The 27,367-nt window shown below is 40.8% G+C and overlaps 6 protein-coding genes and 2 long non-coding RNA genes across 14 annotated transcripts; 2 read left to right on the top strand and 6 right to left on the bottom strand.

The window, feature by feature from the left end:
• Positions 1-1,542: 1,542 nt before the first annotated feature.
• LOC135338113 (uncharacterized) lies at positions 1,543-5,074 on the top strand. 3 transcript variants are annotated; one of them, XM_064534135.1, is made up of 5 exons: positions 1,543-1,800; positions 3,387-3,534; positions 3,635-3,834; positions 4,072-4,219; positions 4,331-5,074. In XM_064534135.1, the coding sequence occupies exons 1-5, from the start codon at positions 1,639-1,641 to the stop codon at positions 4,342-4,344; spliced, it is 672 nt and encodes a 223-aa protein (XP_064390205.1). In that variant the 5' UTR covers positions 1,543-1,638; the 3' UTR covers positions 4,345-5,074. The 3 variants fall into 3 exon arrangements, with proteins under 3 accessions (XP_064390205.1, XP_064390204.1, XP_064390206.1); XM_064534134.1 differs by having other exon boundaries at positions 1,543-1,902; positions 4,331-5,069; XM_064534136.1 differs by lacking the exon at positions 1,543-1,800 and adding an exon at positions 2,718-2,824.
• A 104-nt stretch (positions 5,075-5,178) lies between these two features.
• LOC135338109 (uncharacterized) lies at positions 5,179-7,547 on the bottom strand. 3 transcript variants are annotated; one of them, XR_010395423.1, is made up of 5 exons: positions 7,421-7,503; positions 6,509-6,598; positions 6,371-6,448; positions 6,228-6,317; positions 5,179-5,905 (listed from the first exon to the last, which is right to left on the bottom strand). XR_010395423.1 is itself a non-coding variant. In XM_064534129.1 (4 exons), exons 1-4 carry the CDS (start codon positions 6,720-6,722, stop codon positions 5,283-5,285), a joined length of 1,005 nt encoding a protein of 334 aa, XP_064390199.1. In that variant the 5' UTR covers positions 6,723-7,390; the 3' UTR covers positions 5,179-5,282. The 3 variants fall into 3 exon arrangements, 1 of the variants encoding a protein (XP_064390199.1); XR_010395424.1 differs by lacking the exon at positions 6,509-6,598 and having other exon boundaries at positions 7,421-7,547; XM_064534129.1 differs by lacking the exon at positions 7,421-7,503 and having other exon boundaries at positions 6,509-7,390.
• Positions 7,512-11,383, top strand: LOC135338117 (uncharacterized). 2 transcript variants are annotated; one of them, XR_010395426.1, is made up of 5 exons: positions 7,512-7,863; positions 7,926-8,025; positions 8,134-8,312; positions 10,172-10,248; positions 10,377-11,383. It is a non-coding gene; the product is annotated as an uncharacterized LOC135338117 (long non-coding RNA). The 2 variants fall into 2 exon arrangements; XR_010395425.1 differs by having other exon boundaries at positions 8,134-10,248.
• Positions 11,384-13,544: 2,161 nt separating this feature from the next.
• On the bottom strand, positions 13,545-14,376 carry LOC135338119 (uncharacterized). Its single transcript, XR_010395429.1, has 3 exons — positions 14,100-14,376; positions 13,903-14,009; positions 13,545-13,646 (listed from the first exon to the last, which is right to left on the bottom strand). It is a non-coding gene; the product is annotated as an uncharacterized LOC135338119 (long non-coding RNA).
• A 447-nt stretch (positions 14,377-14,823) lies between these two features.
• LOC135338096 (uncharacterized) lies at positions 14,824-17,604 on the bottom strand. Its single transcript, XM_064534111.1, has 2 exons — positions 17,463-17,604; positions 14,824-17,123 (listed from the first exon to the last, which is right to left on the bottom strand). Exon 2 carries the CDS (start codon positions 17,093-17,095, stop codon positions 14,924-14,926), a length of 2,172 nt encoding a protein of 723 aa, XP_064390181.1. The 5' UTR covers positions 17,096-17,123; positions 17,463-17,604; the 3' UTR covers positions 14,824-14,923.
• Positions 17,605-17,730: 126 nt separating this feature from the next.
• On the bottom strand, positions 17,731-20,008 carry LOC135338108 (uncharacterized). The gene is made up of 2 exons (XM_064534128.1): positions 19,900-20,008; positions 17,731-19,730 (listed from the first exon to the last, which is right to left on the bottom strand). Exon 2 carries the CDS (start codon positions 18,810-18,812, stop codon positions 17,805-17,807), a length of 1,008 nt encoding a protein of 335 aa, XP_064390198.1. The 5' UTR covers positions 18,813-19,730; positions 19,900-20,008; the 3' UTR covers positions 17,731-17,804.
• An 878-nt stretch (positions 20,009-20,886) lies between these two features.
• On the bottom strand, positions 20,887-23,914 carry LOC135338104 (uncharacterized). The gene has a single exon (XM_064534124.1). It carries the CDS (start codon positions 22,537-22,539, stop codon positions 21,073-21,075), a length of 1,467 nt encoding a protein of 488 aa, XP_064390194.1. The 5' UTR covers positions 22,540-23,914; the 3' UTR covers positions 20,887-21,072.
• Positions 23,915-24,618: 704 nt separating this feature from the next.
• Positions 24,619-27,356, bottom strand: LOC135338094 (uncharacterized). Of its 2 annotated transcripts, none has more exons than XM_064534108.1 (2): positions 27,263-27,356; positions 24,619-27,115 (listed from the first exon to the last, which is right to left on the bottom strand). In XM_064534108.1, exon 2 carries the CDS (start codon positions 27,109-27,111, stop codon positions 24,889-24,891), a length of 2,223 nt encoding a protein of 740 aa, XP_064390178.1. In that variant the 5' UTR covers positions 27,112-27,115; positions 27,263-27,356; the 3' UTR covers positions 24,619-24,888. The 2 variants fall into 2 exon arrangements, with proteins under 2 accessions (XP_064390178.1, XP_064390179.1); XM_064534109.1 differs by having other exon boundaries at positions 27,267-27,318.
• Between the last annotated feature and the right edge of the window lie 11 nt (positions 27,357-27,367).

Below are 27,367 nucleotides of genomic sequence, written 5' to 3'. Positions count from 1 at the left end.
GGTCTGCCCTAAACAATATTATATCAGGAGCTGCAGCAACATTAAAAGAAACTGGGAAAAATGCAGCAAAACAAACCGTAGCTAAATCAGTTGCTAAAAGAGCATTTGCAACATCGTTTTTTATAGATGGGGCACTGTTAGGATTAACTGCGACACATTCCTATTATCTATATAAAGATGGAAAATTATCTTCTGATGAGTGCAAGCAAATTTTAGTTGAACGCTCTACAGCTACCGCCGGATCAATCGGAGGAACCACAACAGGTGCATTTGTTGGAACACTTCTTTTCCCAGGAGTTGGGACCTTTTTGGGGGGTGTGGTTGGAGGAATGGTTGGGGACTTTTTGGGGTCGAAAATTGGTGGAGAATTGTATGATGCTGTAAAAGACAAGGATTCTTCCGTTTAACTCTATATCATTTTTAAAACTCTTTTTGGGAGGAATATAGTCAGTGAATTTTTTGGCTCAAAAATTGTGATAATTGTACGATGCTGTGAACTTAAAAGACAAGGATTCTTCTGTTTAACTGATTGTATTTTTTTTCTGCTGTATTGCTATTCTTTTTTAAGGTTTTGTAATTAACCGTGTAACACATGCACTATCAGTATCCTACAGTAAATGGCACCAAAACAATAGCTTCCTTCACAGGCCATTCCTTTTGCTGCTCTTTGTCGGCACAAGTCAGGCAGAGAATTTAAGCACAGACAGTATAGTATATAAACAAGCAGAAAGTGTGTATCTATCTATGAGAAGAAAAGACTTGTATATGTATACATAATACATACATACAATACATGTATCTATTGTTATCAGACTTGTGTATACATGCATATCTATAGTCTATAATTATGGTATCATTTGTTTTGTGGCTTACCGGTATACCAGGACCTCAAGAAAAGAAGTAAATTGATTCTGCCACTGGATCTAATTTTGGTTCTTAGAATTAGCACAAGGCATTAGTCAAAATAGATAGTATAGATAGTATAGTGTGTGTAGACTACTTCTTAGTATAGGGTTGGGTCGAAAACAGCAAAAAGGCCCCCTCTGGATCTCACCCAAGACACAAGACACAGTTATTTTGAGTTCATATATCTGTTGCCCATATCATTTGTGACATTTGTGTGAAATATTAAACATTGTATGAAAAAGTTGTAAGAACAGCAAAACCAAAAAAACAAAAACTTTTTGTCATTCTTCCCCTCAGTTTCTTCAGTAAGGTAAGCTAGAGAACTGTAGGTCCACAAGACAAACTAATGGCACCGTACTGTTCTGTGTCGCCTTGGGTACGGTTTAGTTAATAGGTACAGAGGTGAGGTCGCCATTGTTTTCCTACACAGCCAAAAATCCACGGGTCCGTTTCAGGCCGTTAGTTGAAAACGGGCCGTTACGGGCCCGTGAACGGCCTGTATACAGGATGTAGCCCACCCACGGCCTGTATACAGGCCGTTCTCACAGGCTGTAAACAGGACGTTAGCCCACGTCCTGTTTACATTTACAGCCCGTGGATACGGGCCTGTATTAGGGCGTAGCATCCACGTCCCACCCCATTCGCATGGGTCAGCACTGGTTAATAGTAGTCTTATGGTCAGCATTGGCACTGCATGTAGTCAAGGCTGGTTATAGTCAGATCACTTGACCTATGAACTCAAGATATACCACAGCACACGGTTTGCACTGCACTGCACTAGTACTACTGGACTGGACAACACAGCTGGTTGGTACAAGGTGGAGAGTAGTGCTAGTGATCAGTAGAATCATGACTTCCCGAACAGTGATCACAATATCCCAGAGAGAATTTCTTGTGAGGAAATTTGAAGAAGGGATGCACAGTTGTGGACAGAACACTCTGAATGCTCGACAAGCTGCTGCTACTGAGACTGGCTTGACATTAAATACTATAAACGTGAGATTGACCTGTCAACATTGGTATCAGGATAATGTATACATGCAGTCTCTAAAATTGAGTCTGGTCGTGCTATATACGATATGCTCTATAGTCAGTATGATATAGTCAGGCTAGTCACTGTGTGCACATTGCTAGTCGGCTAGTCTGTATGTACGTTGCTTAGTAACAGTATTGATCATAGTCAACTGGTTAGTTACCTTGTAGGCTGACGTCACGTGACCAAAATTGCAGAAAGCGCAATGCTTTCTTGGCATATATGCACATTCTGCTAAACTGTTTTAGGATCTTTTTTGAACATAAGCAGTCACTTAGAGATGTAGAGAGTATTTGTATAGCTAGAAAGTAATTGTGTATAGGATTAGCACAATCATATTTAGGAAAGGTTGAAGATCGGGATAAGTTGTAACAGTTATGTCGACCTTTTAAGGAGTCTTGAGCTTGCTTGTAGCTTTACTTTGGATGCCTTAGACTTCTTTTTAGGTATGCGGTCCATATCTGATACCTATACGTCAAAAATGTACATTGTCACTAACAAGCTGTCATCAAATACATGCATTTGTAATTAAGCCCCTATATACAATTAGCTATACAAATACTCTCTACATCTCTTACCATCTGCTTATGTCCAAAAAGATCCTAAAAAATTGCCAAGTAAGCATTGCGCTTTGGACAGCAATTTTGGTCACGTGACCAGTTAATTGCGTTTTACCTCTGTAAATAGAAGAGGGCATGTAACAGCTTGCGAGCAAAAACTGTAAGTGCATGGGCGGTGGAATTTACTGGAAAAGTACAAACTACTTCTGATTTTGTGTAAATTACATGTGCAGATAGCTATAAAATAAATTGAATGCAGTTTTGCTCGCACATTAAACAGAGTTGCATGCCCTCTTCTCTTTATCAGCCCTTGCAGCTAATTAAGGTACAGATGTTTCACCCTGTACACATCACCTGCTGTAAAGACTAGCAGTATTGATTGTAGTCAAGCATTGGTTACTTTTAGGCTGTAGCCTGACACATGTAGCTACTACTTGGTAGTAGCATTGATTGCAGTCAATATTGGTTATGTGTATACACGCTGCCTTAGTATTATATGGACTTTAATTGGTAGTATAGTATTTGTAACATGTACATGCAGTCAGTATTGGTTACACATGAGATGGCTTTAACTTTGTCCAATTATTTAGTCTGGGATCATTAATTAGTGTGTGTGTGTGTGTGTGTGTGTGTGTGTGTGTGTGTGTGTGTGTGTGTGTGTGTGTGTGTGTGTGTGCGTGCGTGCGTGCGTGCGTGCGTGCGTGCGTGCGTGCGTGCGTGCGTGCGTGCGCGTGTGCGTGCGTGTGTACGTGTGTACTTGTGTGTGTACATGTGCGCGTGTGTGTGTATGCGTGTGTACATGTGTGTGTACATGTGGATCTGTGTATGTGTGTGCGTACAGCAACATACACACTACCAAAACTAAATACGCACATGCATACATGCAGTATTGGATAAACAATCACAAGAAACGGCACACCAGCTCTCATTGTGACACTGTTCCTCGTGCTAGAACTAAAAAGCTGTCCACACGTAGGAAATTAAGGCAGGCCTCTGGCTTTAATGTCTTCAGTAAAGAGTTTCACAAACAACAAGGTACGTAGATTTATGGTGGATAGTTTATTTTAATGACGTGCATGCCGTATATAAAAATTGTGCATTCACTCACTATTCAGCAAATGCACGATTATATTAGATCTCAAAGGGAAGACTCTCTCAGATAAATCAAAATTGATGGCAGAGGCTTGGAGAAAAATCAGCACTGCTGATAAGGAAAAGTACAATGCAGTAGCAAACGATATTGAGGGTAGCAATGAGGAGGAGGATGAGGAGGAACTAACGCCCGAAAAAAAGAGGCAGCTCATTGTTCGGGTTGCTAAGAGACATCAGGGAGATGTAGGTGTTGTGAGTACTGTATGTGCACGTAGACGGCACATATAATATTGTATTTTATCACCTAAAATTAATTTTGTGAACATAATTATTATGATGTTGCGACAGGTCCAATTTATGCGAGCTAAGGAAATAATTACTTTTACTATGAGGCGGGCTTATAAATGATATAATGCCTATAATGTAGACAACACACTAAACCCTAACATGTGGCTATATTTACCTTGTGCACTTATACAGGCCAATCTGCTGCAATCACTTGGTTGTGAGATGGCTACAATGATGTTTGTTGATAAAAAGGTTTTAAGTGTGGGAACCACAGATGGGAAAAAATTTCTTCAATCTCACCCTGCAATCCTGTCATCCTTCAGCTCCTACTTTCTGTATGGTAAGGCTTTGTAAGTAAATGTAATGTAGATACCATTATTTGATTACGTAAAACTGATTGCTTTGTGTGCACGACAAATTGTACACCTCGTTTCTCTAATTATTACTACAGATGACCTGTCCTAGAAACAATTTGCTACCCCAGCCACTGCAGCCTCGGCAAGTACAACCAGTCTCAACACAAATTCCAGCTCATTCAATGTTACCTCAACAAACGCAAACCCAATCAACACCACCTCATCTACTACATCCAAAGCTGTTATTTCCACTGTGAAGAATCAACCACTAAAACTACAACCAAAGCAACACCTTCTGGAATCTTGTCCAATCAAGCTATTTCTAACACTGATACCGTCAGTACGATTTTTATGAAAGGCAGAGATGGAAGTATTGTTGCGACAGGTACAGTGCTTCCTGGTGTACATAAAACCATTCATGGTCGTCCTTGCCAAAAAGATTGTGAAACGCTTTCCGTTGTGGATGTTGTACAAGTTGGTGCTGAAGCTTGGTTTGAAGATGCTTTTGGGGAAAATAAATTGAGCATAGGGATCATCGTGGAATGGCCGAGCAGTATGATATCAAACGTAGCTGATGTCTCCCCACTTCATACAAGAACTAATCGCAAACGTAAATAACCAGCTGACTATAAAACTACTATGATAATTGTTATAATTATTGTATATACAATTGTAATAGGAATGGTAAAGGTGTTTCCTTCCATTTTATTCGCGATTCTATATTCTCTCTATCTTGTGTACTGTATACGTAAGTAAGATTACGTTATTATTGTTTGTACGTACGTATATAATTATGTATGTACAATTGTATGTATGACATAGATAATAATTTATGTCCGAGTTTAGGACTATATATATAATTGTCAAAACTATATGCAGTTCATATTCATATAATGTTTAATTATGCATGCGCGCGGTTGACTTATAATAGCCTTGACTTCAATTTATAAAAGGCATTGATGTTTAAGAAATAATGACTGCCTATAGCTAATTAATTAAAGTGTGATTAATAAATTATTAATTAAAGTACATAAAAAAGATAAGTGTTCAATTGTCCACGTCAGAATCATCATCACTACTACTGTCTGTACAAATAATATCAGTAACGGAAGGGTAATCATGTTCATGAATTTGACAATTGTAAAAAAATGAACCATCTGGACCTAATAAGCTCGTATCAGGTAGCTCTACAATATGATACTGGTTAACTGTTCTGGAAAACGTAATTAAATAAGATTCACACAGTAATAATCTTCGGTGCAAAAGGTTAAGGCAACCTTTCTGAAACAGAGACAGACTATCAGATGTGGCGATATCCTGTATATGACGACTTATTACGGAATGCTTGTATTTCAGGTTGTTGGCAACAGTATTAATTTCTTCCATTATCATCTTCACTTCTTCCGTTGCCCTTTCCTTCATATTACACGCTCTCACAACTTTTATCCACAAATGAATGGGAATGGTATAATTTCCAGCCGACGCGACCTCCAACGTAGACAATTCTTCCAAATTGGAAACTGTATCCCAATTCAAATTGGCTGGCAGATGGTATGCTACTCCTTCAAATTGATCATGACGCATACCATTAAATCTGCTCACTGTTCGTTTCAGCGTACTCGTACTTGATGATATCTTCTTTGCAAGGCGTGCAGCAATCGATTGACCATCTGTAACATAGTACATAGATCATGTTAGCATGCATACATACTACAATCTGATTGGCTAAAAGTAGTGTTCTATCCAACTTAGAAAATCATGTAGATCAAAATCTGATTGGCTAGAGAATCATGGTTGCTATAATAAAAATAAAATTAATGCTTAGACACTAGCTGTTTAGGAAGTTTCCACATAATTTAGAAGCCCTTAGGGCTAGTAGAACCCTCACTACGTTCGGGATACTATACAACCAGCTCTTTGGGCTTCTAAATCATAATTATTACTTAACTATTATTTATATAATTACATGATTGTGCTGACTAACATTCTTACCAGCGTATCTCGCTTTGGTAGATATTAAAAACCTACGCTCGCGTGCAATATGAAGGATGTTCTGAAAGGTTTTGTGACGTTGCCCGAAACCTGTCAAAGTTTCATCACAATTTTGATACAATCATCTGATAATTAATGCTCACTCAGATCAGTTTGACTCCTTGCGAACAGCCCGTGTTGTTGTTTCTGCAATTGTTCAGCTGATGACTCCGTCAGTGTACCTGAAGGTGCAATATAAAAGTGCACAAAATTCACAAACTTTATTCTTGACTACGTCTAACCATTTGACTCATTGATTAGCTTTGATAAGTCCTCTGTTGCACTATGTTGAGTGTTTTGGGCGTTCTTCAGCCTTTTGACTAACGATGCCCCTACGTATACAAGAGTTAGCACTTTTTTCCCTTTATGCAAAGCATACATAGGTGCATACCAACTAGTGCTGAGAGTTAATATTAATTGCAAGCTCTGATGCACAGCCGGGCCACCCACACTCATCGACCCTAACCGCACCTACTCTAAGAAATAATTAGCATTGTACAGGAGAAATACGAAAACTGAAACCAAAAGCTCTCAATCTGATAACAAAATAAGCAGCAGTTGCTTGGAACACTCACAGCTACTAAATACTGAGAGACATGTATATATGTGATGGTAATGATATTGAGCGTGTTTAGTCACTCCAGGAACAGCAGTTACAATAGAACTATATCAGAGGAGGTCCGACATGCGTGCACGAATCACTACAAGTTCAGTGCATTGATGTCATTGCGGTCACATGATAATGTCCAAGCCAAATGCACTATCACTTGTAGTGATTCGTACACGCATGACATCGGACCTCCTCTGGAACTATATTAGGTAGCATTTGGAGAAGACTACAAATGCTTGCCATGGCACACATTCATCCACCACGTCACGTACAGCACAGTTTAATACAGCCATGCTTTACTATATACTACGTACACAGCTATTACTAGTGTAGATCTAGTAAGGTAATGCATTAGTTAAAACCTAAGCCTTGTACACTAATGCTTGTAGGATAACAAGAGAGCTTGTACTCAAAGTTCTATAAACACATCAATGCAAGCCTTTGTTTTACAAGCCTAACCCAATGCAGTTAGTATTGTTGTTATGCTCTGCACAATGTGTTGCAATCAATAATTTAATAGATCTACGTACACTAGCTAGCTTACCTTACAATTCTCTTGCTCGTCTGTACTGTACTGTACTGTTTATCCACTTCTCTTACACTTTATGCTGACATAGCATTTATATTGTCACATGTCTCTGCAGAAAGTCATGTGAAAAGTCTGTAAACAAAGATACTCTGACAAAGATATTCACAAACAGAGACACCACTTTAATTTATACGTTGAGCATGCTAAAAAAGCGCTAGCACAGAGTAGTCTTGCATACAAACAGACCAAGGCCAAATAAGTTGACAAGTTAACATTGCAGTCATTCAACTTTTGGATCCACATGATAATGCAGTGTACCTCATGCAAGAGAACAGCTAAGACAATGATAGGACAAAGAACAATGGAATGTCTTCTGTGGTTGCTAGCTGAGACCCTCTACGCTTGACTCTGTCTATTGGTTGGATCATGAAGCCGTCAAAACATCCAGAATGCAAAAGGTGATTAATTTTCTGCACTTGGTACGGATAAACTTGCGCTTGCATGTATGTTTTCTGTTCAGAATCGGATCATGTGGTTGTACCATACTGGACAAGCTGAGAGTGTGTATGGAGGAGCAGCCAGGCACTTGAAGGGGACCAAGCACACACACTCTAGTTCAGGTACAGGCTTGTGTTTATCATTAATAGTGTCCTTGCAGTGTCATGGTTCATGAATTTTTGCTATATTTATAGCTAAGTGTAATGTCAGTATGTTATTTTATCATACAGGCAAATCAAGGAAGCCCTTGAACAAGAGTTGGTCAAACAAGCCGATCCAAACACACTACAACAAAGAAGATCCCACCCACTAACAAACAGCCTCAGGGCTCGGAACAACTGCACCCGTCATGGGCAGCCAGTAAGAAGTGGAAAGAAATGGAGAACAGAATCTTAGGGATAGACTTACCGTAAGATCTCGATTTAAAGCGACACTTTTTAATAATTACGAAGCCAGAGGTCGCATCTTTTGGAGGTTGAAAAATTATATTGAAGTCCTGGTGTCGCATATTTAGAGGGTCGCATCTAATTGGAGGTAACTTTACAGAGTCTACTTGCCTCGATTTCAGGCCGCTTAAAAACACTGATTTTCCAGTGGGCTACAATCGAGGCTAGGGAGTGGCTACATTTACCTCTATTTAGAACGCGACATTAAAAAATAATTGTCAACGCAGCTGTCGCTACTTTTAGAGGTCAGAAAATTGCTGAAGCTCCTGGGTGTCGCATATTTGGAGGGTCGCCTTAAATCGAGGTCTTACGGTAGACTAATTATTTACGTAAATGAATGTGGTTTCCAAACAGATTATTATTGAATACAAACGTTGTTGTAGCAGCATGCACTATTAACTGTAGTGGCACAGATAAAGCTAACTATCATCTATCTTCAGTTAATAAGTACAATGCCTTGTCCCAGTCTCTGCCTGACTTTTGGTATGGATTCACGAATCTTCTCTCTCAACCTAAATACTTGACACCCTGAGAGTAGGTGTGAAGAGAGAAAAATACACTGTTAATCAGTTGCTTGCTTGGAATACTCACAGCTACTAAATACTGAGAGACATGTGTGCGTGTGATGGTAATGACATTGAGCGTATTTAGTCACTCCAGGAACAGCAGTTACAATAGAGCTACATGTATTTAGGTAGCATTTGGAGAAGACAACAAATACTTGCCACGTCACGTACAGCACAGTTTAATAATACAGCCATGCTTTATTTATGTGTAGATCTATATAGTAGGTAATACATTAGTTGAAACATAAGCCTTGTATGATAACGAGAGCTCGCTCAATAAAGTGCTCTATAAACAACCAAAATTATAAACTAGAGCACTAAAGTGCAAACCCTCGGCTGGTGACATGATTATAAAGAAACCAGAAGAGTGATATATTGCAGTGCATATAGTGATGTTGTTATCATGTATGACTTGCACAGCAACTCAGGAGCAATAAACTAAACCAGACTGGAGGAAACATTTGAGAACAGGTAGTGGTACTATAGATATATGCACTGTGGATTAGGATCACAGTAAAGAAGCCTGAAGTCTCAAAGAAGTATGGCTCCAGGTTCTGCATGGAGTAGGATCCCAGTCAGCAGGAGCTATATTACAAGCTTTCTACTTTAGTGACCCTGTTCCATTGTTCCTTGTTTGTATCAGTAAAGCGTTATACAAAATGCAAAACTTAATGTAATGATCTTTACCAAAAACATTGATGCCTTGTTAGACACCTATTATGCTAAGATTATGGCAAACATGTTAGCATATCGGATGGGAGAACAATAATTATTTATATGCATGTACATATGTCAATATTGGGAACTACCGTATAGCGCGAAATTTTCGAGGGGCTTAATTTTTTGCTGATTTCGTGGGTTAGCAATCCTACACGAAAATTAAGTCCACGACAATTGTTGAATTATCTGCTATATATGCAAAGATTAAAGGCGTGGCTTCCAGTAAGCAGTCATTCCATGAACATTGTGCAACGAAATGCTTTTAGAGGCCATTCAGTGCCTCGAAAATTTCGCGCTATACGGTATATATTATAATTATTATAGCCTAAGTGCATGGCACAATTTCATTAGTCAACACACCAAAGATTATACACACTGCACTCCGCATGTATATCTTGAACATGTGCATGTTGACATTATTCATTGTTGTATGAATCCCATTGATAATACATATCCGGTCTCCTACTAAATTGGAGTGCATGCATGTTATAGTTACATGAAATTCTTATATATAATACCTACATAAAAATCTGTAGGCATTGTATAAGAGTATACCAAAAAGTGACGATAATACAACCTTGCAAATGCAGAAAACCTCCATCATAAACCAAAAGTACAGTTTGTGTTTTCAAATAGCTCTACATAATATAGCAGCTATAGCTAATAGTTGCATAAATTTATATTATGATGTGTATGGGATTTAATCTGTGTCACCAGCATAAATGATATATAATGATGCAGGTAGATTGACTTCAACATGGGCAGTAACATCTCTGTCAACGATCCTGCACTTCGAGAAGGATGGAATGCCACTATAAGAGCGTATTTGGGTTCGTTTGCTGATATTTATGGGAGAGAAGTAGCCGCATGGACCATCAATTTAGTTGCAGAAATCGCATTGAATATTGCACGAAAGGTTCAAAACACGTTAGACGGAAATTTTTTAACGACTCTAACTCAAATTGGTGACCTTGCCCGTTACACTGTTAATAAAACAGTCGCCAGTTGCATTATCCCAGCACTCCCTGCCGTGACAACTGTAGTTCAGAATATAACCACTAATTATTTGGCAACTAACCAAAAATTTGTTGACTTTTGCGATCTACTCCTTGGAAAAATTGTGAATAAGGTCTTAACTCATCCTGTTGTTATGGAAAGTTTCAAGGGTGTATTAACACACCTCTTGACTCAGCTTGGTGGTGAGGGGCCTATTTCCGGTGCTATTGCTACAATTCTAACAGATGCCATATCACAACTTTCACAAAAGGCTGCCGGTAGCGTTGTACCCGATCTAGCAACAAGTGCACTAGTGGCCTACAAGGGAAGCAGAACAGACACAGCAATTACTCATACTAGAAACGTCTTCGTAACTTCAGTAACCGTCAACGGTGTTGGGCTCCTGGTCAATCTTTTGTATTCATTTTATCTGTATCGAGTAGAACAGCGTATCACAGGAGATGAGTACAAGCAATACGCAAAGAAGCAAATCAAAGCTACATGTGGTACAATTGTTGGTGGTACTGCCGGGGGATATGTTGCTATCCTTATAGCACCTAACCAATTCTATATAAAAATGATGGGAGGAGTGCTGGGAGGACTTATTGGCGAGCAAGTCGGTATCAGGATATAGATGTCTTTACTCTTGAAATTGTAACATGCAATAGCTAGCTACAGAATTTGTCGAACTATCTATATTACTTTAAACATGTGTATTGTGATTATAATGGTTGATACTATTTAAGTGCTAATCATTGTGTATCTGTCTATAGTCATGCATGCAGAAGCTATAATGAACACATCAGATCTGATCGGATTCCTCACGCATGCTATAAAACATGCACCTGTATATACATGTATATTACGCTTGAAATTTGCGTATGCTTGTCTAGACAGTTCAAAGGCACAAGCATGCATGATCAGAACGTGCCAGTGTTATCTTGTGTTGCGTAATAATTCTATGAATTAAATATCATTCCGTCTTGACTGATCATTATATAAATTCATACCATTTGAAATTTGAAATTTGAAATTTGCGTATGCTTGTCTAGACAGTTCAAAGGCACAAGCATGCATGATCAGAACGTGCCAGTGTTATCTTGTGTTGCGTAATAATGTATAACCTATGAATTAAATATCATTCCGTCTTGACTATAAATTCATACCTATACACCATGCAACATAGCACACAAGCATGCTAGCCTCGATCCCAGGCCGAGTTTTCGCTTTTATAACGGTTAGGCAAACAACTAGGCCTGGTACTAGTTGTCTGCGCATGCGTCAGTCGTTCGTCAGATTCTGACAAATGGATATTCTCGTTCACTTTCGTGACATTTATATTCGTGTACTATCGTGTACTAGAAGTCAGTTCCCGTTTTATCATTATTGGAATGGCTCTTAGCTAAAGCTTCTCTCTTCTCTGAAGCTTAGAAAACATTATTCTGAAGACTGAACAACAAGGGAAGAGGTATAAAGCTTTGTCAAGCTTGTTAATAATAATTATGATAATTTATAAGCGCATGAGAGCTTACATCAAAGTCATTTCCTCTGCAGCAGTTCAGGTAGGGGTCCTTTGATTGTCTATAGCTATTAACGTTGCTTAATTCGCTTTCTCTGCTAAGAGAGCAAAGCTAAACTGAGAGTTCTGTGCAGCCGCCATGTAAATTTTCGGGAGGTTGTCCTCCAAAAACTTTTTATGACGTAATGCGATGACGTCGATGCAACCGCTCTATGTACAATTCAACAACATAGCGTCTTCTACAGAAGCAGTGTTATCCGGAGTTCCCCAAGGAAGTATCCTAGGGCCACTCCTCTTCATAATTTATGTAAATGATATACCTGACAATTCCAGCTGCTTCCTTTTTGCTGATGATGTCAAGCTACTAAAGACCATAAATACTATGGAAGATCACCAAAGGCTTGAAGATGACCTAAAGGCAATCAGTGATTGGTGTAAGCAGTGGAACTTAGCCCTAAATCCCACCAAATGCAGTGCAATTCAGTTCTCCACCCAAACTCCATCTCAAGAATTAGCCCCTTACACCATTGGCCAGAGTGATATTCCCTTTGTAAATTCACAGAAAGACCTAGGTGTAATAGTTTCAAATAGCCTATCGTGGAGCGAGCATTTTGACCTTATCTGCTCCAAAGCCTACCAAGCGCTCTATGTTATTAGAAGAAATATACCTCCCCACTCACCCATACACCTGAAAAAAATACTATATTGCTCACTGGTGAAATCCCAAATATCTTACTGCTGTCAATTGTGGCGGCCGCAACTTATAAAACACATTCAAAGTCTAGAAAGAATACAGCGTAAAGCAACGAAGTATATTCTGAATGACTACTCAAATAACTATAAATCTCGACTTCTTGAGCTTAGGAATCTACCGCTCATGTACTGGCTTGAAATTCAAGACATAATGCTGTTAATCAGGAATCTGAAAGACACATCTGATGCAAATGACTTGAAAAAGTACATCAAGTTTGTTAATAATAGGACAAGAGCAAATGGTGTCAAACTGGAGCACAAATTCGCGAGGCTAACGACTACGAGAAATTTCTTTTTCATCCGTATAGTCCGGCTCTGGAATGCACTCCCAAGAGGTGTTTTGGATCTAGAGTCATCGTTGAACACAAACAAAACACACCTTACAAAATACCTGTGGAAACATTTTATGGAGAACTTCGACCCGAACAATCTTTGCACCTTTCATTTTCTCTGTCCGTGTTACAAATGTATAGCTAATACACGTACATACCATGTATAATATAACCATGTATATATATAATTACCAAGCTGTTCCTTAAATGGTCCAAGCTTTCAGTGACTCTATAGCTTTATATTAAATATGTCACTACTATATATCACACTGTATAATATCACTGTAAAGATATATATTATTATTATTATTATTGTTAGTGTCCAAACTCTGTGAGAACAAGGAGATGGTCTGCAGAGCTGGCACCCTCACGGCATTGACCAGGTATGGTTTATTGGTCTCCAGGAGATCACTACAGTCACAGTATGAGTAAAGTAACACTGATCATCCTCATTGGACAACACATTTCTATTAAATAAGGCCTTGACATACATTTTAAAATACCTAGCTAACAATAAATTATCTTACATCCACTCATAGGAAAGTATTAAAGGTTGACACTAACTATATAGACACTTTTAACAGCAGTGAGCTTTTCTTAATATACAAGGCTCTATAGCTGTTGATAAGTACAGCTACTCTAAAGAAACACTAGTATATTTACTCACACACAAGCCAGTAGCTCTTTGCACTTGTTGTCCGTGCCCTCATGGTGAAGATACTCCGGACTGGTGGAGAATATACTGGTCGGATGTAATAGTACAAACGACTTCATCTGTGGAAATTAAGAGAGAGAGAGAGAGATTTGCAATGGAAAACTGAGAGATGCTGTTTTGGAAATCTAAGTTGTTTGAGAGAGACGTACCTTTGTGTGGTAGACTTGTTTCAAGTCTTTTCTGTTGGAGTTACAGTCGTTAGCAATGGCCAGCTGAGGATACAAGCCACTAAGTGGTAGGGGGGGGGGGTATTACAATTGCCATGACTACCCACTTAATATTATAACGCTCCTAAAATTAGAGCTTTGTGACGTATCTGGAAAGGAGAATCTTGAGCAGGTTGATGTCCTTGAGCGTGAAGTTTCGTCTCACATAACTGGCCTCCTATACACACGCAAACATGTAAACCCGCTATGCAGGGGGGTAGCCCACTCACTCATCTGCAGCTAGGAAAGATCGTGTAACAGTTTAAACTCAAGGTCTTTGAGATCCGACGTGACAGACTCCTCCTCGTTATCATATGTCACTGAGTGATGATATACAGAGAGCATTCACAGTATCAAAAGTTTATCAAACATGTCATTATCTGTGTACTGTTAGTGTGTGAACTGTGCAACTGGCTGGCTACAGATCGACCACCTTACAAGTAACAGCTATCAACCAATAATAATAATATGCAAGCTACATAGCTGATGGCACCATGCAAACACAACAGTACACCTACATTTGATCTTATTGAAGATTAACAAGCTACAGATTAATAAGAAAGCAACCCAGCCAGTTAGCTAGTAGCATGCATATAGCAATTCCATACTAAACTGGTTCTCGAATCCAGGCCGATTAAAAATACTCCTGGATTCGGAGCTAGGCTGGTCAGTTTTGTTGCAGAATCGATATGATTTCAACATAACGCATAAAAATTTAATACAAGAACAATAATAAATACAATAGTTGCTCAGCTATAATAATGGAGTTATTTTTCTTCTATATCCATATCCATATCATCGTCTTTGTCTGTTTCAGCAATCGATGGTTCAGGAGATACAGACATAGGACTTGAGTATCCGCTATCACAATCGCCTGATGGTTCTTCTTTAGGGGGGTCCGTGGATAGAGGTCCTACCTCTTCCAGCTGTGCTTTTCCTGCTGAGATATGTGTTTCAACTTGCTTCCCCAATGTTTGTGCTCCATTTTCATTTGTAGCAGTGATAACACCGCTATCAGAGGATACTGACAATGAATCGTCTTTGTCTGTTTCAGCAATCGATGGTTCAGGAGATCCAGACATAGGACTTGAGTATCCACTATCACAATCGTCTGATGGTTCTCCTTTAGGGCCAGGGGGCATAGAGAGGTCCACGGATGAAGGTCCTATCTCTTCCAGCTGTGCTTTTTCTGCTAAGATACGTGTTTTAACTTTCTTCCCCTTATCTTCGTTTGTAGCAGTGATAACACCGCTATCAGAAGATACTGGCGATGAATCGTCTTTGTCTGTTGCAGCGATCGATGGTTCAGGAGATACAGACATAGGGGTACTTGGAATACATCCGCTATCACGATCGCCTGATGGTTCTCCTTTAGGGGGCAGAGAAATGGATGGATTAAAACGAAGTCTTACCTCTTCCTCAAGCTGTGGCATTCTTGCTGAGGTATGTGTTTCAACTTCCTTTCTCTGAGTCAATGTTTGTGCTCCATTTTCGGTCAAGAATAAGTGGGATACCTTATCAGCATACCCTACTGCGTTTTTTATACCAGCTGATTCTCGCAAACGATTCCGGAGCTCAGATTGTGCCGTAGTAACACCCACATCAGAAGGTGGAGCTACGGTTGCTTTCGGCTTGGGAGTGCCCGCATATCTCATCTCGAGGCTCTCATCAGCTGATACCACGACATCCTCTTTCGTTTGAGTGGTGTGCTCATGTCTTACTTGATTTGTTTTGAAGCTGCTTGTGGAGACACCTCCAGTTATAGCGGGGCCTATGAAACCATCAGCAGTGTAAGGAGCTGTGCATGGTTGGGGGACCGTCTGACTGTACAACTCGTTCCATGATTTCACATTGGGTCGGGGGCCAAGTATTAGTTTTCCGGTGTCTTTGTCCAGACCGAACTTAGTTGGCTGGTTTGGATCTTGGCCATCAAACAGGTAATTGTAGTCATTGAACGATGCTCTGCATGCAACTGGAATGTTATAGCCGAGTACATTTGCTGTGGTTCCTACTTCAAAGCCTGTCTTTGATACTTTTTTGTTCAATCTAGACAAATTAGGCATAGCAAGTTGTTTATCCATCTTAGCTTCCACGATTTCATTCATAAGGCGCTGAGCCTCTTGTGGAGGGACAGTTACTTGGATTCGTTCGGTTGGGCGTTGCTTTCGCTTCTGAAGGTGCTCATCAATCCAAACTTGGCTGAACTTTATGTTCTTCTCATCCAGTTTCTCTTTCAGCCACTCTACCGCGAGAACAAGCTTGATGATTTCTTTTATTTTCAGAAACTTTGGCTCATCGTGGTACGCCACACTGTCGAAAATCTCAGTGATGTACTTTGAGTACTCCAAATTGTGTCCATCCCGCACACAGTCAATCCGCATTTTGGGTTCGGCCACAAAGAAAAGCTCATCATTTCGTTTGTCAACATCAACAGACTGGCAAGACATAATGATGGTATCACCGGGACAATCTTCAGGAAAATCCTCTCGAGTTCTCAGCCCTCTCAGATTGCTAGTTTCGTTCCATGCCGAGAATTTTTTCTTTTCCTTGTCACTTTTCACACCCACGTGAATGCACTTCATTGACCAATCGGCTTCAGCTAGCAGCTCCCCAACAGAAGTACCTCGCAGCCACCTGGGACTGTACCCTTTGAAGAGCCTACCCTTATTAGAGAATGGATGAAATGGGTGAAATCCTTCGTAGAAGAACCCAGGGCGTTTTTTTTCTAAGCAAAGTTTAACAATGACAGCTACATCTTCTTCAGTCAGCATAGGTACATTTTGCGATGGTTCAAAATGAAATCTCGGGACACCGTTTTTGAAGTCAACAGATCTTAGGGCCAAATTTGCCCCCATGGAAAACTTGAATAGGAAAGCCACGCCATCACTGTACTTGCACTCATCGGCATGAGTAAAACTCCTCATCTTAGAGCAAGACATTACCTTGTTGATCAAATGATGATGTTAACTGCAAAAATGACGGACTTAATTTCTTATATAAAATTATAATGCAAGATTTCATTGTTATATACATGTACATGTACAGGTGAGGGGACTATAACTTTCCTTTCCTTTACAATCAATGTATTGTCACACGTACACATGATTATATGACCACTGGAAAAAACAGGTGAGGGGACCGATGGAGCGTATTTATAGTCTATATGCTATCTATGCTGCATAGATAGCTATAGACTGTAAATAGCATAGTATTGCAGCTACAGTGCAGTGCAGTATACAGTATGCACACATGCAATTAATTATGCAGCAATGTCATTATTATAGTCCATTGATTAGAGCAACTTACATAGACCATGCAGTGTAGTTTTCAGACTCAGCGTTTCAGTATCGCAAACACTAACTGCTCAACAAATGCAACAAATGCATGCATTATCTACTCAACAACTATTTTATAGTAATTTAAGCCGGGGAAACCACCAGAGAAACCATCACCAGCATGCAGGGAAAATACCAGGGGAATTACCAGGGGAATTACCACTGTTAACATCATTGAGTGGGTGTTCCACGTAAACACCTGCAGCTGTTGGCAAGAGTGACGCAAAGATACATGTAGGTACAGGTTTAGGTGTAAACATCAAACAACAACAATGCATATACACACATATCAAGTATTAAACTAATTTTTTGTTCAGGACATAGCAATACACTCACTAGCTAGATTTTTGTCTGGAAGTAAATGATTATGCAGTTTCACTCGTAGTCCTTTCTTCCCATCACGTCTTAGCTCCACCACCTCATGATTGCAACCAAGATATCCAATGCCACCTCCTGCTAAGATGTGTGTTTCAATTTTCTTCCCCTTATTTTCGTTTGAAGCAGTGCTAACACCACTATCAGAAAATATAGAGGATGAATCATCTTTGTCTTTTGCAGCCGCAATCGATGATTCACGAGATCCAAACATAGGGGTCCTTGCAAGGCTTGAGCATCCGCTATCATGATCGTATGATGATTCCTCTTTAGGGGGCAGACGGAGATGCATGGATAGACTCAAAGGAGGCCCAAACTCTTTCCCAGCAATAAGCTGTGTTATTTGTCCGTGAATATGTAGTGATGGTTGTTTAATTGTTGTCCCATCTCTTGACATTCCAACACTTGAGTAAGAATCTTCCAGTCCATGCATCCACTGTGCTCCACCGGTTGCGACAGCTTGCGTGTTTACACGAGCGCTAGTTGTTGGTGCATTAACTACATCCTGTGTTGGATGTACAGCAGGAGTATATATTTTCTGAGCTTTTCGATTCTTTGATGCTTTCACCGTAACCGGCGTTGATCGGACAGGTACAGGCTTGTTCACTCGATGGACAGGAATTTTAGCAGTTGAAATGCCACCAGTGAGAGCTGGAGATCTGACCATCACATCGCTAGTATCTTGTAGCCACTTGCAAGGAAAGAATTCAGTTTCCCCCATAAGCTCAGACCAAGATTTCACTTCTGGTATAACAAATTCTTTAGCACCTGGGTCAACAGTGACTGGCATGTTTGGGTCCATACCTTCATAGAGAAAATCAAAATCATGTGTAGTTGCTCTCACTACTATCTTCTGTACAAGAGGTACATACAAGTCTGTTAGTATTTCAAAGGTAGGATCAGCAATGGTTTGCTCAAACTTAGCTTCAACACCTTTACTATTCATTGTCACTGTGGGTTTCGTAACAGAAATCGATCCACGTACTTGCTTTGGGAGAGGGCTTGCAACACTTCAGGCCTTTTCATTACCTTCTTTGCCTCTTTTTTTAGCTTCTTCATGATTGAGTTGGTTTCTTCAGCTGAGAGTTCCACTTGTAACGACTTGGGGGGATCGTACGTGGGTGCTGTATGCTCTTGTATCCAGTTCTGGCTAAAGTGAACTCCTTTTTCTTTCAACCACTCAACAGCAAGAATGAGCTTTATGTACTCCTTCATTTTGAGAAACAGCGGCTCGTCATAGTATGCAATAGAATCAAAATGTTCTGTGATGTAACGTGAATATGCTGGAAATTTCACGGAATCAATTGCCATTTCTGGTTCTCCTTCAAAGACGATCTGGTTTGAATCTTCACAAATAGATACGCCCTTGCATTTCATGAAAATACCACCCTCCTTTGATGGATCACTTTTAAAGTTTTCGTAACTTACCAAACCATCAACATCGCTTTTTTCAGTCCATGACCAGAATTTCTCCTTATTCTTGTCACTACGGACACCAACCATTAGGCACTTCATTTGCCAGTCGATTTCAGCAAGAGTTTCTCCGATAGAAGTGCGTCTCGTGCAGAGCGGTTTGTAATTCTTGAAATGTCGGCCAGTTCTTTCAAGAGGGTGGCCAGGGAGAAAACTATTGTAGGAGAACTCGGGACGCTTGTTTTCTTGGCTTAGACGAATACACATGGCCACTTCTTCCTCTATAATAGTTGGTACTTTATTAGCAACACTGAAAAGCAGCGTAGGCACACCATCTTCAATGCGAACACCCCTCAAAGATAGATCCTCTTTGGGCATTTCAAATCGGAAGGCAAGACCATCGTAATACTCATCCATATCGCAGACTTTAGCTTTTGTAGACAACATCTTGCTGGAAATGTAAAAACAATCATGCATGAATATACAGTGCACTATACACATGCATTCTTGCATGCATACATCTAGCTACACAGTGAGTGATACTACCAAAACCTATACACGTGTATATATATAGGCATGTGCATTGCATAGCAATGTCAAATTGATTATAATCAACTTACTTATACGTACATGTAGATTTAGATTCCAGCTTCCACACAATTTCTCAATAAATGCAGTTTAATACATAAGCACTAACTATTTTTATAGTGCTGCAGTGCTTGGTCATCATGAACAGTAAAACCCCCCGGGAAACCACCACCTATTACATAATAATGTATAATTACCCATCTGCACATGATCTCATTCAGTAGAGATGTACATTACAACGCTACAGCAGCACGTTTACAAAATACCCAGGGAAACTACCACAGCATTTCAAATATAGACATAACTGTACTGATGCCAAAAGGTATAAGCAACTAATCATGTGGAAGCTATATAGTCCATACAAATTTGTGCACTAACTGTTTAGCGTGTTTACATTTATGTTTGAGGATATCTATAGGAGTCAGTTGGAGGGTCTGTTCACACACGGGGCAATGGTAGGACTTGAGGTGGGCAGGGTCAACTGACTTGGCAGCGAGGTCTTGTTCAGCAACTGTGTTGAAAGAGAAAAGTTCAATACAGTGGAATGCAAGCCCCAAATTATAAGATCTTGTATAGATAAAAGTGACCTCTTAAAATTATACCACATTGCCATTGTGTGGGTGTGAATGCATTTTGCATTGTCCAGAATCCTAAAAAAACTACGTATTAAGGTACTGCTTTTTATCGTGTATGCATTATATTTATAGAAGAAATTTCCAGGGGGTCGTAATTACCAATAAAGTCGTAGACTCTAAGTAGACTCTTTTTTTTAATTAACTCTTGACATACACATGCATTAGACAATAGCATACAACACAACAACACTATATGGTATATAGTAATACTACTACCACTCATTTATTGGACTGACAGTGAACAGTCACGAGGAGGCTGCACTGCAGTCTATAGACTAGTGACTTGAGCTTTATTTCTCTTTGACATAATAATACAAGTACAGTTGCCAATGTAAACATGAGAACCAGCCCTGCACATTACTTTCATGCAATAATAATGCTCAACCAAATAAAATATCAATAATCATAATTAATTGTAAACAAGACAGTCACTGAACAATATACGTTACTAGCCACTAGCCTAACTTAAAAAGGTTGCATCTATACATCACTAGTGAGGTGTTGCTATACTCGAGCTACATAAAAGTATCAATAGCAGTACTAAAAATATCGAATAAATCGTTTTTTCTGTTACAGCAATCGACGAGATCCAGACATAGGGGTACTTGCAATGCTTGAGTATCCGCTATCACAATTGCCTGATACTTCAGCTTTAGGGGGCAGTGCGAGGTGCATGGATAGAGGTCCAACCTCATTGCCTGATGCTTCAGTTTTAGGGGGGAGACGGAGGTGCATGGAAGGAGGTCCAACCTCATTGTCTGATGCTTCAGCTTTAGGGGGGAGACGGAGGTGCATGGAAGGAGGTCCAACCTCATTGTCTGATGCTTCAGCTTTAGGGGGGAGACGGAGGTGCATGGAAGGAGGTCCAACCTCATTGTCTGATGCTTCAGCTTTAGGGGGGAGACGGAGGTGCATGGAAGGAGGTCCAACTTCATTGTCTGATGCTTCAGCTTTAGGGGGGAGACGGAGGTGCATGGAAGGAGGCCCAACCTCATTGTCTGATGCTTCAGTTTTAGGGGGGAGACGGAGGTGCATGGAAGGAGGTCCAACCTCATTGTCTGATGCTTCAGCTTTAGGGGGGAGACGGAGGTGCATGGAAGGAGGTCCAACTTCATTGTCTGATGCTTCAGCTTTAGGGGGGAGACGGAGGTGCATGGAAGGAGGCCCAACCTCATTGTCTGATGCTTCAGTTTTAGGGGGGAGACGGAGGTGCATGGAAGGAGGTCCAACCTCATTGTCTGATGCTTCAGCTTTAGGGGGGAGACGGAGGTGCATGGAAGGAGGTCCAACTTCATTGTCTGATGCTTCAGCTTTAGGGGGGAGACGGAGGTGCATGGAAGGAGGTCCAACTTCATTGTCTGATGCTTCAGCTTTAGGGGGGAGACGGAGGTGCATGGAAGGAGGCCCAACCTCATTGTCTGATGCTTCAGTTTTAGGGGGGAGACGGAGGTGCATGGAAGGAGGTCCAACCTCATTGTCTGATGCTTCAGCTTTAGGGGGGAGACGGAGGTGCATGGAAGGAGGTCCAACCTTATTGTCTGATGCTTCAGTTTTAGGAGGGAGACGGAGGTGCATGGAAGGAGGTCCAACCTCATTGTCTGATGCTTCAGCTTTAGGGGGGAGACGGAGGTGCATGGAAGGAGGTCCAACCTTATTGTCTGATGCTTCAGTTTTAGGAGGGAGACGGAGGTGCATGGAAGGAGGTCCAACTTCATTGTCTGATGCTTCAGTTTTAGGGGGAAGACGGAGGTGCATGGAAGGAGGCCCAACCTCATTTTCCATAGATGGATTCAAACGAGGTCTTTCAAGCTGTGGTATTCTTGCTGAGATATGTGTTTCAACTTCCTTCCTCTTAGTCAATGTTTGTGCTCCATTTTCGGTTGAGATTGAGTGGGAAACCCTGTCAATAAACCCTGCTCCGTTTTTCATACCAGTTGATTTTTGCAAATCATTCCAGATCTTAAAGTAATTGTACTGTAGTAACACCCACATCAGAAGTTGGAGCAACGGTTGCCTTCGGCTTGGGAGTATCAGCATATTTCATCTTTACTCTCTGTCCAGCTGGTACCACAACTTCCTCCGTAGTTCGAGTGTGTTCACGTCTTACTTGATTTGTTTTAAAGCTGCTGGTAGAGACACCTCCAGTTATAGCGGGGCCTATGAGACCATCAGCAGTGTAAGGAACAGAGCATGGCAGGGGGACCGTCTGACTGTACAACTCGTTCCAAGACTTCACATTGGGTCGTGGACCAATTACTAGTTTTCCGGTGTCTTTGTGCAGACCGAGTTCAGTTGGCTGGTTTGGATCTTGGCCTTCAAAAAGGGAATCGTAGTCATTGAACGATGCTCTGCATGCAACTGGAATGTTATAGCCGAGTACATTTGTTGTGGTTCCAACTTCAAAGCCTGTCTTTGATACTTTCTTGCTCAATCCACACAAATTAGGCAGAGCAAGCTGTTTATCGTTCTTGGCTTCCACAATTTTGTTCATAAGGCGTTGAGCCTCTTGGGGAGGAACAGTCACTTGGATTCGTTCGGTTGGGAATTGCTTTCGCTTTTGAACGTGCTCTTCGATCCAAACTTGGCTGAATTTCATGTCTTTCTCATCCATCTTCTCCTTAAGCCACTCTACTGCGAGAACAAGCTTGATGATTTCTTTTATTTTCAGAAACTTTGGCTCATCGTGGTATGCCACACTGTCGAAAATCTCAGTGATGTACTTTGAGTACTCCAAATTGTGTCCATCCCGCACACAGTCAATCCGCATCGCATCTTGGGTTCGGCCACAAAGGAAAGCTCATCATTTCGTTTGTCAACATCGACTGACTGGCAAGACATAATGATGGTATCACCGGGACAATCTTCAGGAAAATCCTCTCGAGTTCTCAACCCTCTCAGATTGCTAGTTTCGTTCCATGCTGAGAAGTTTTTCTTTTCCTTGTCACTTTTCACACCTACGTGAAGGCACTTCATTGACCAATCGACTTCAGCTAGCAGCTCTCCCACAGAAGTACCTCGCAGCCACCTTGGGCTGTAGCCTTTGAAGAGTCGACCCATTTAGAGAATGGATGACGTAGGTGAAATCCTTCGTAGAAGAATCCAGGGCGTTTAAGCTTGATAATGACAGCCACATCTTCTTCGGTCAGCACAGACACATTTTGTGACGGTTCAAAATGAAATTTTGGGACACCATTTTTGAAGTCAACAGATCTCAGGGCCAAATTTGCTCCCATGGAGAACTTGAATTGTAAGGCAACACCATCGTTGTAGATCTACTTGTACTCATCAGCATGAGCAAACTTCCTCAACTTGGAGCAAGACATGGTTCTTCTAGATCTTAATAACTGCTAAAACTAAAATAATTACTTAAAACAGTATACGAAGCGTGTTTATAGCACAAATGTTTGGTAATGCTTAATCAGCAATGTAGTCATGCATATACGGTACAGCGAGCCTCAGTACAAAATACCCTGGGAAACTACCACAGAATTTGTTGAATTGCACTCTGTTGCGCAATCTGATCCAAAACACGTGAATATACGTATAATAGGTATAGATGACATAACTAAAGCAAAGTGCATAAGCAAATTAGTTGCTAAATTTTACTTGTGCACTAATTGTTTAGCGTGTTTACGTTTATGTTTGAGGATATCTATGGGAGTCAGTTGGAGGGTCTGTTCACACACGTACACGGGGCAATGGTAGGACTTGAGGTAGGCAGGGTCAACTGACTTGGCAGCGAGGTCTTGTTCAGCAACTGTGTTGAAAGAGAAAAGCTACTGCTTTTTATCGTGTATGCATTATATTTATGAGAAGGGGTCGTAATTACCAATCAAGTAGTAAGTAGACTCTATTCTTTTAAACATTAATTAACTCTTGAAATACACATTACCTGAGTCAGGCCTATAGGCAGTAGCATACAACAAAACAACACTACATGGTATATAGTAATACTACTACCCCTCATTTATTGGACTGACAGTGAATAGTCACAAGGAGGCAGTCTAGTGACTTGAGCTTTGTTTCTCTTCGACACATTAAATATATACAGTTGCCAATGCAACATGAGAACCAGCCCTGCCCATTATTTTCATGCAATAATAATGCTCAACCAAATAAAAATTAATATCAATAATCATAACAATTTAATAAGTGTGAACAAGAACAATAATTATACGTTACTATTAATAGTCACATGAAAAAATCAACTAAAAAGGTTGCAATATATACATCACTATATATAGTGAGGTGTCGCTATATTCGAGCTACATAAAAGTATATATCAATATAGTATCAATAGCAGTACTAAATAAATATAGTTTTTTCTGTTAGAGCAATTGACGACATTCAGACATAGGGGTACTTGCAATTCTTGAGTATCCGCTATCACGATTTAGGACGGAGACGGAGGTGCATGGAAGGAGGCCCGACCTCATTGTCTGATGCTTTAGCTTTAGGGCGGAGACGGAGGTGCATGGAAGGAGGCCCGACCTTATTGTCTGATGCTTTAGCTTTAGGGCGGAGACGGAGGTGCATGGAAGGAGGCCCGACCTTATTGTCTGATGCTTTAGCTTTAGGGCGGAGACGGAGGTGCATGGAAGGAGGCCCGACCTTATTGTCTGATGCTTCAGCTTTAGGGGAGAGACGGAGGTGCTTGGATGGAGGTGGTCCAACCTCATTGTCTGATGCTTCAGCTTTAGGGGGGAGATGGAGGTGCATGGAAGGAGGCCCGACCTCATTGTCTGATGCTTTAGGTTTAGGGGGGAGACGGAGGTGCATGGAAGGAGGCCCGACCTTATTGTCTGATGCTTTAGCTTTAGGGCGGAGACGGAGGTGCATGGAAGGAGGTGGTCCAACCTCATTGTCTGATGCTTTAGCTTTAGGGCGGAGACGGAGGTGCATGGAAGGAGGCCCGACCTTATTGTCTGATGCTTCAGCTTTAGGGGAGAGACGGAGGTGCTTGGATGGAGGTGGTCCAACCTCATTGTCTGATGCTTCAGCTTTAGGGGGGAGACGGAGGTGCATGGAAGGAGGCCCGACCTCATTATCTGATGCTTCAGGTTTAGGGGGGAGACGGAGGTGCATGGGTAAACTCAAACGAGGCCCAACCTCCCTCCCGTCAATGAGCTGTGTTATTTGTCCGTGAACGTGTATTGATGATTGTTTAATTGTTATTCCATCTCTTGACATTCCAACACTTGAGCTAGCATCTTTCCGTCCATGCACCCACTGTGCTCCACCTGTTGCAATAGCTGGCCTGTTAACAAGAGCACTACTTGATGGTGCATTAACTACATTCTGTGTTGGTACAGCAGAAGTATGTATTTTCTGAGCTTTTAGATTCTTTGATGCTTTCACTGTAACTGGCGTTGATCGGACAGGTGCAGACTTGTTCACTCGATGGACAGGAATATTAGTAGTTGAAATGCCACCAGTGAGAGCTGGAGATCTGACCATCACATTGCTAGGATCTTGTAGCCATTTGCAAGGAAAGAATTCAGTTTCCCCCATAAGCTCAGACCAAGATTTCACTTCTGGTATAATAGTTTCTTTAGTGTCTGGGTTAAGGGTGACAGGCATGTTTGGGTCTATACCTTCGTAGAGAAAATCAAAATCATGTGTAGTAGCTCTCACTACTATCTTCTGCACAAGAGGTACATGAAAAAAATCAATCGTTTGCTTCAACGTGATTTCAAAACCCTTGCTATTCACCGTCACTGTGGGTTCTTCAGGGACTCGTATGTACTTGAATTGGGAGAGGCCTTGCAACACTTCCTTCTTTGCCTCTTCTTTTAGCTCCTCTTCTTTTAACGAGTTGGTTTCTTCAGCTGAGAGTTCCACTTGTAACGACTTGGGGGGATCGTACGTGGGTGCTGTATGCTCTTGTATCCAGTTCTGACTAAAGTGAACTCCTTTTTCTTTCAGCCACTCAACAGCAAGAATAAGCTTTATGTACTCCTTCATTTTGAGAAAAAGTGGCTCGTCATAGTATGCAACTGAATCAAAATGTTCTGTGATGTAACGTGAATATGCTGGATATTTCACAGAATTAATTGCCATTTCTGGTTCTCCTTCAAAGAGAATCTGGTTTGCATCTTCACAAATAGATACTCGCTTGCATTTCATGTACACACCACCATCCTTTGAAGGATCACGTTCAAAGTTTTCGAAACTTGCCAAACCATCAACATTGCTTTTTTCAGTCCATGACCAGAATTTCTCCTTATTCTTGTCACTACGGACACCAACCATTAGGCACTTCATTTGCCAGTCAATTTCAGCAAGAGTTTCTCCGATAGAAGTGCGTCTCGTGTAGAGTGGCTTGTAATTCTTGAATTGTCGGCCAGTTCCTGCAAGAGGGTGGTCAGGGAGAAACCCGTTGTAGGAGAACTCGGGACGCTTATTTTCTTGGCTCAGACGAATACACATAGCCACTTCTTCTTCCTGAATACTTGGTACTTTCTTAGCAACACTGAAAAGCAGCGTAGGCACACCGTCTTCAATGCTAACACCTCTCAAAGATAGGTCCTTTTTGGGCATTTTAAATCGGAAGGCGAGACCATCTTTGTACTCATCCATATCGCAGACTTCAGCTTTTGTAGATAACATCTTGCTGGAAATGCATGTAAGAACAATCATGCATGAATATACCTAAGCATTCTTGCATGCATACTACATAGCTATAATTATACTGCTGCAGTGATACTACCGAACCTGCATGTGCATTGCATAGCAATGTCAAATTGATTAAGCAACTTACATACTAGATTCAGCTTCCACAATTTTCTCGTTTAACGCAGATTAATAACACGAGCACTGATTTTTTTTATAGTGCTGCAGTGCTTTGTCATGAATAAGATTACAG

The sequence above is a fragment of the Halichondria panicea genome, chromosome 7, assembly GCF_963675165.1.
Source record: "Halichondria panicea chromosome 7, odHalPani1.1, whole genome shotgun sequence".
Taxonomy (NCBI): Eukaryota; Metazoa; Porifera; class Demospongiae; order Suberitida; family Halichondriidae; genus Halichondria; species Halichondria panicea.
This window is presented reverse-complemented; position numbering and strand designations above follow the sequence as displayed.

Coding starts and splice junctions, on each gene's coding strand:
- LOC135338113 (XM_064534134.1), top strand. CDS start 1,639: ATGAACTCAAGATATACCACAGCACACGGTTTGCACTGCACTGCACTA. Junction 3,535..3,634: donor AGAGTTTCACAAACAACAAG/GTACGTAGATTT, acceptor CGATTATATTAG/ATCTCAAAGGGAAGACTCTC. Junction 3,835..4,071: donor CTAAGAGACATCAGGGAGAT/GTAGGTGTTGTG, acceptor GCACTTATACAG/GCCAATCTGCTGCAATCACT.
- LOC135338109 (XM_064534129.1), bottom strand. CDS start 6,722: ATGAGTGTGGGTGGCCCGGCTGTGCATCAGAGCTTGCAATTAATATTA. Junction 6,318..6,370: donor AAGGAGTCAAACTGATCTGA/GTGAGCATTAAT, acceptor AAACTTTGACAG/GTTTCGGGCAACGTCACAAA. Junction 5,906..6,227: donor TACCAAAGCGAGATACGCTG/GTAAGAATGTTA, acceptor ACTATGTTACAG/ATGGTCAATCGATTGCTGCA.
- LOC135338108 (XM_064534128.1), bottom strand. CDS start 18,812: ATGAATAGTAAAGGTGTTGAAGCTAAGTTTGAGCAAACCATTGCTGAT.
- LOC135338104 (XM_064534124.1), bottom strand. CDS start 22,539: ATGCTGATACTCCCAAGCCGAAGGCAACCGTTGCTCCAACTTCTGATG.
- LOC135338096 (XM_064534111.1), bottom strand. CDS start 17,095: ATGTCTTGCTCTAAGATGAGGAGTTTTACTCATGCCGATGAGTGCAAG.
- LOC135338094 (XM_064534108.1), bottom strand. CDS start 27,111: ATGTTATCTACAAAAGCTGAAGTCTGCGATATGGATGAGTACAAAGAT.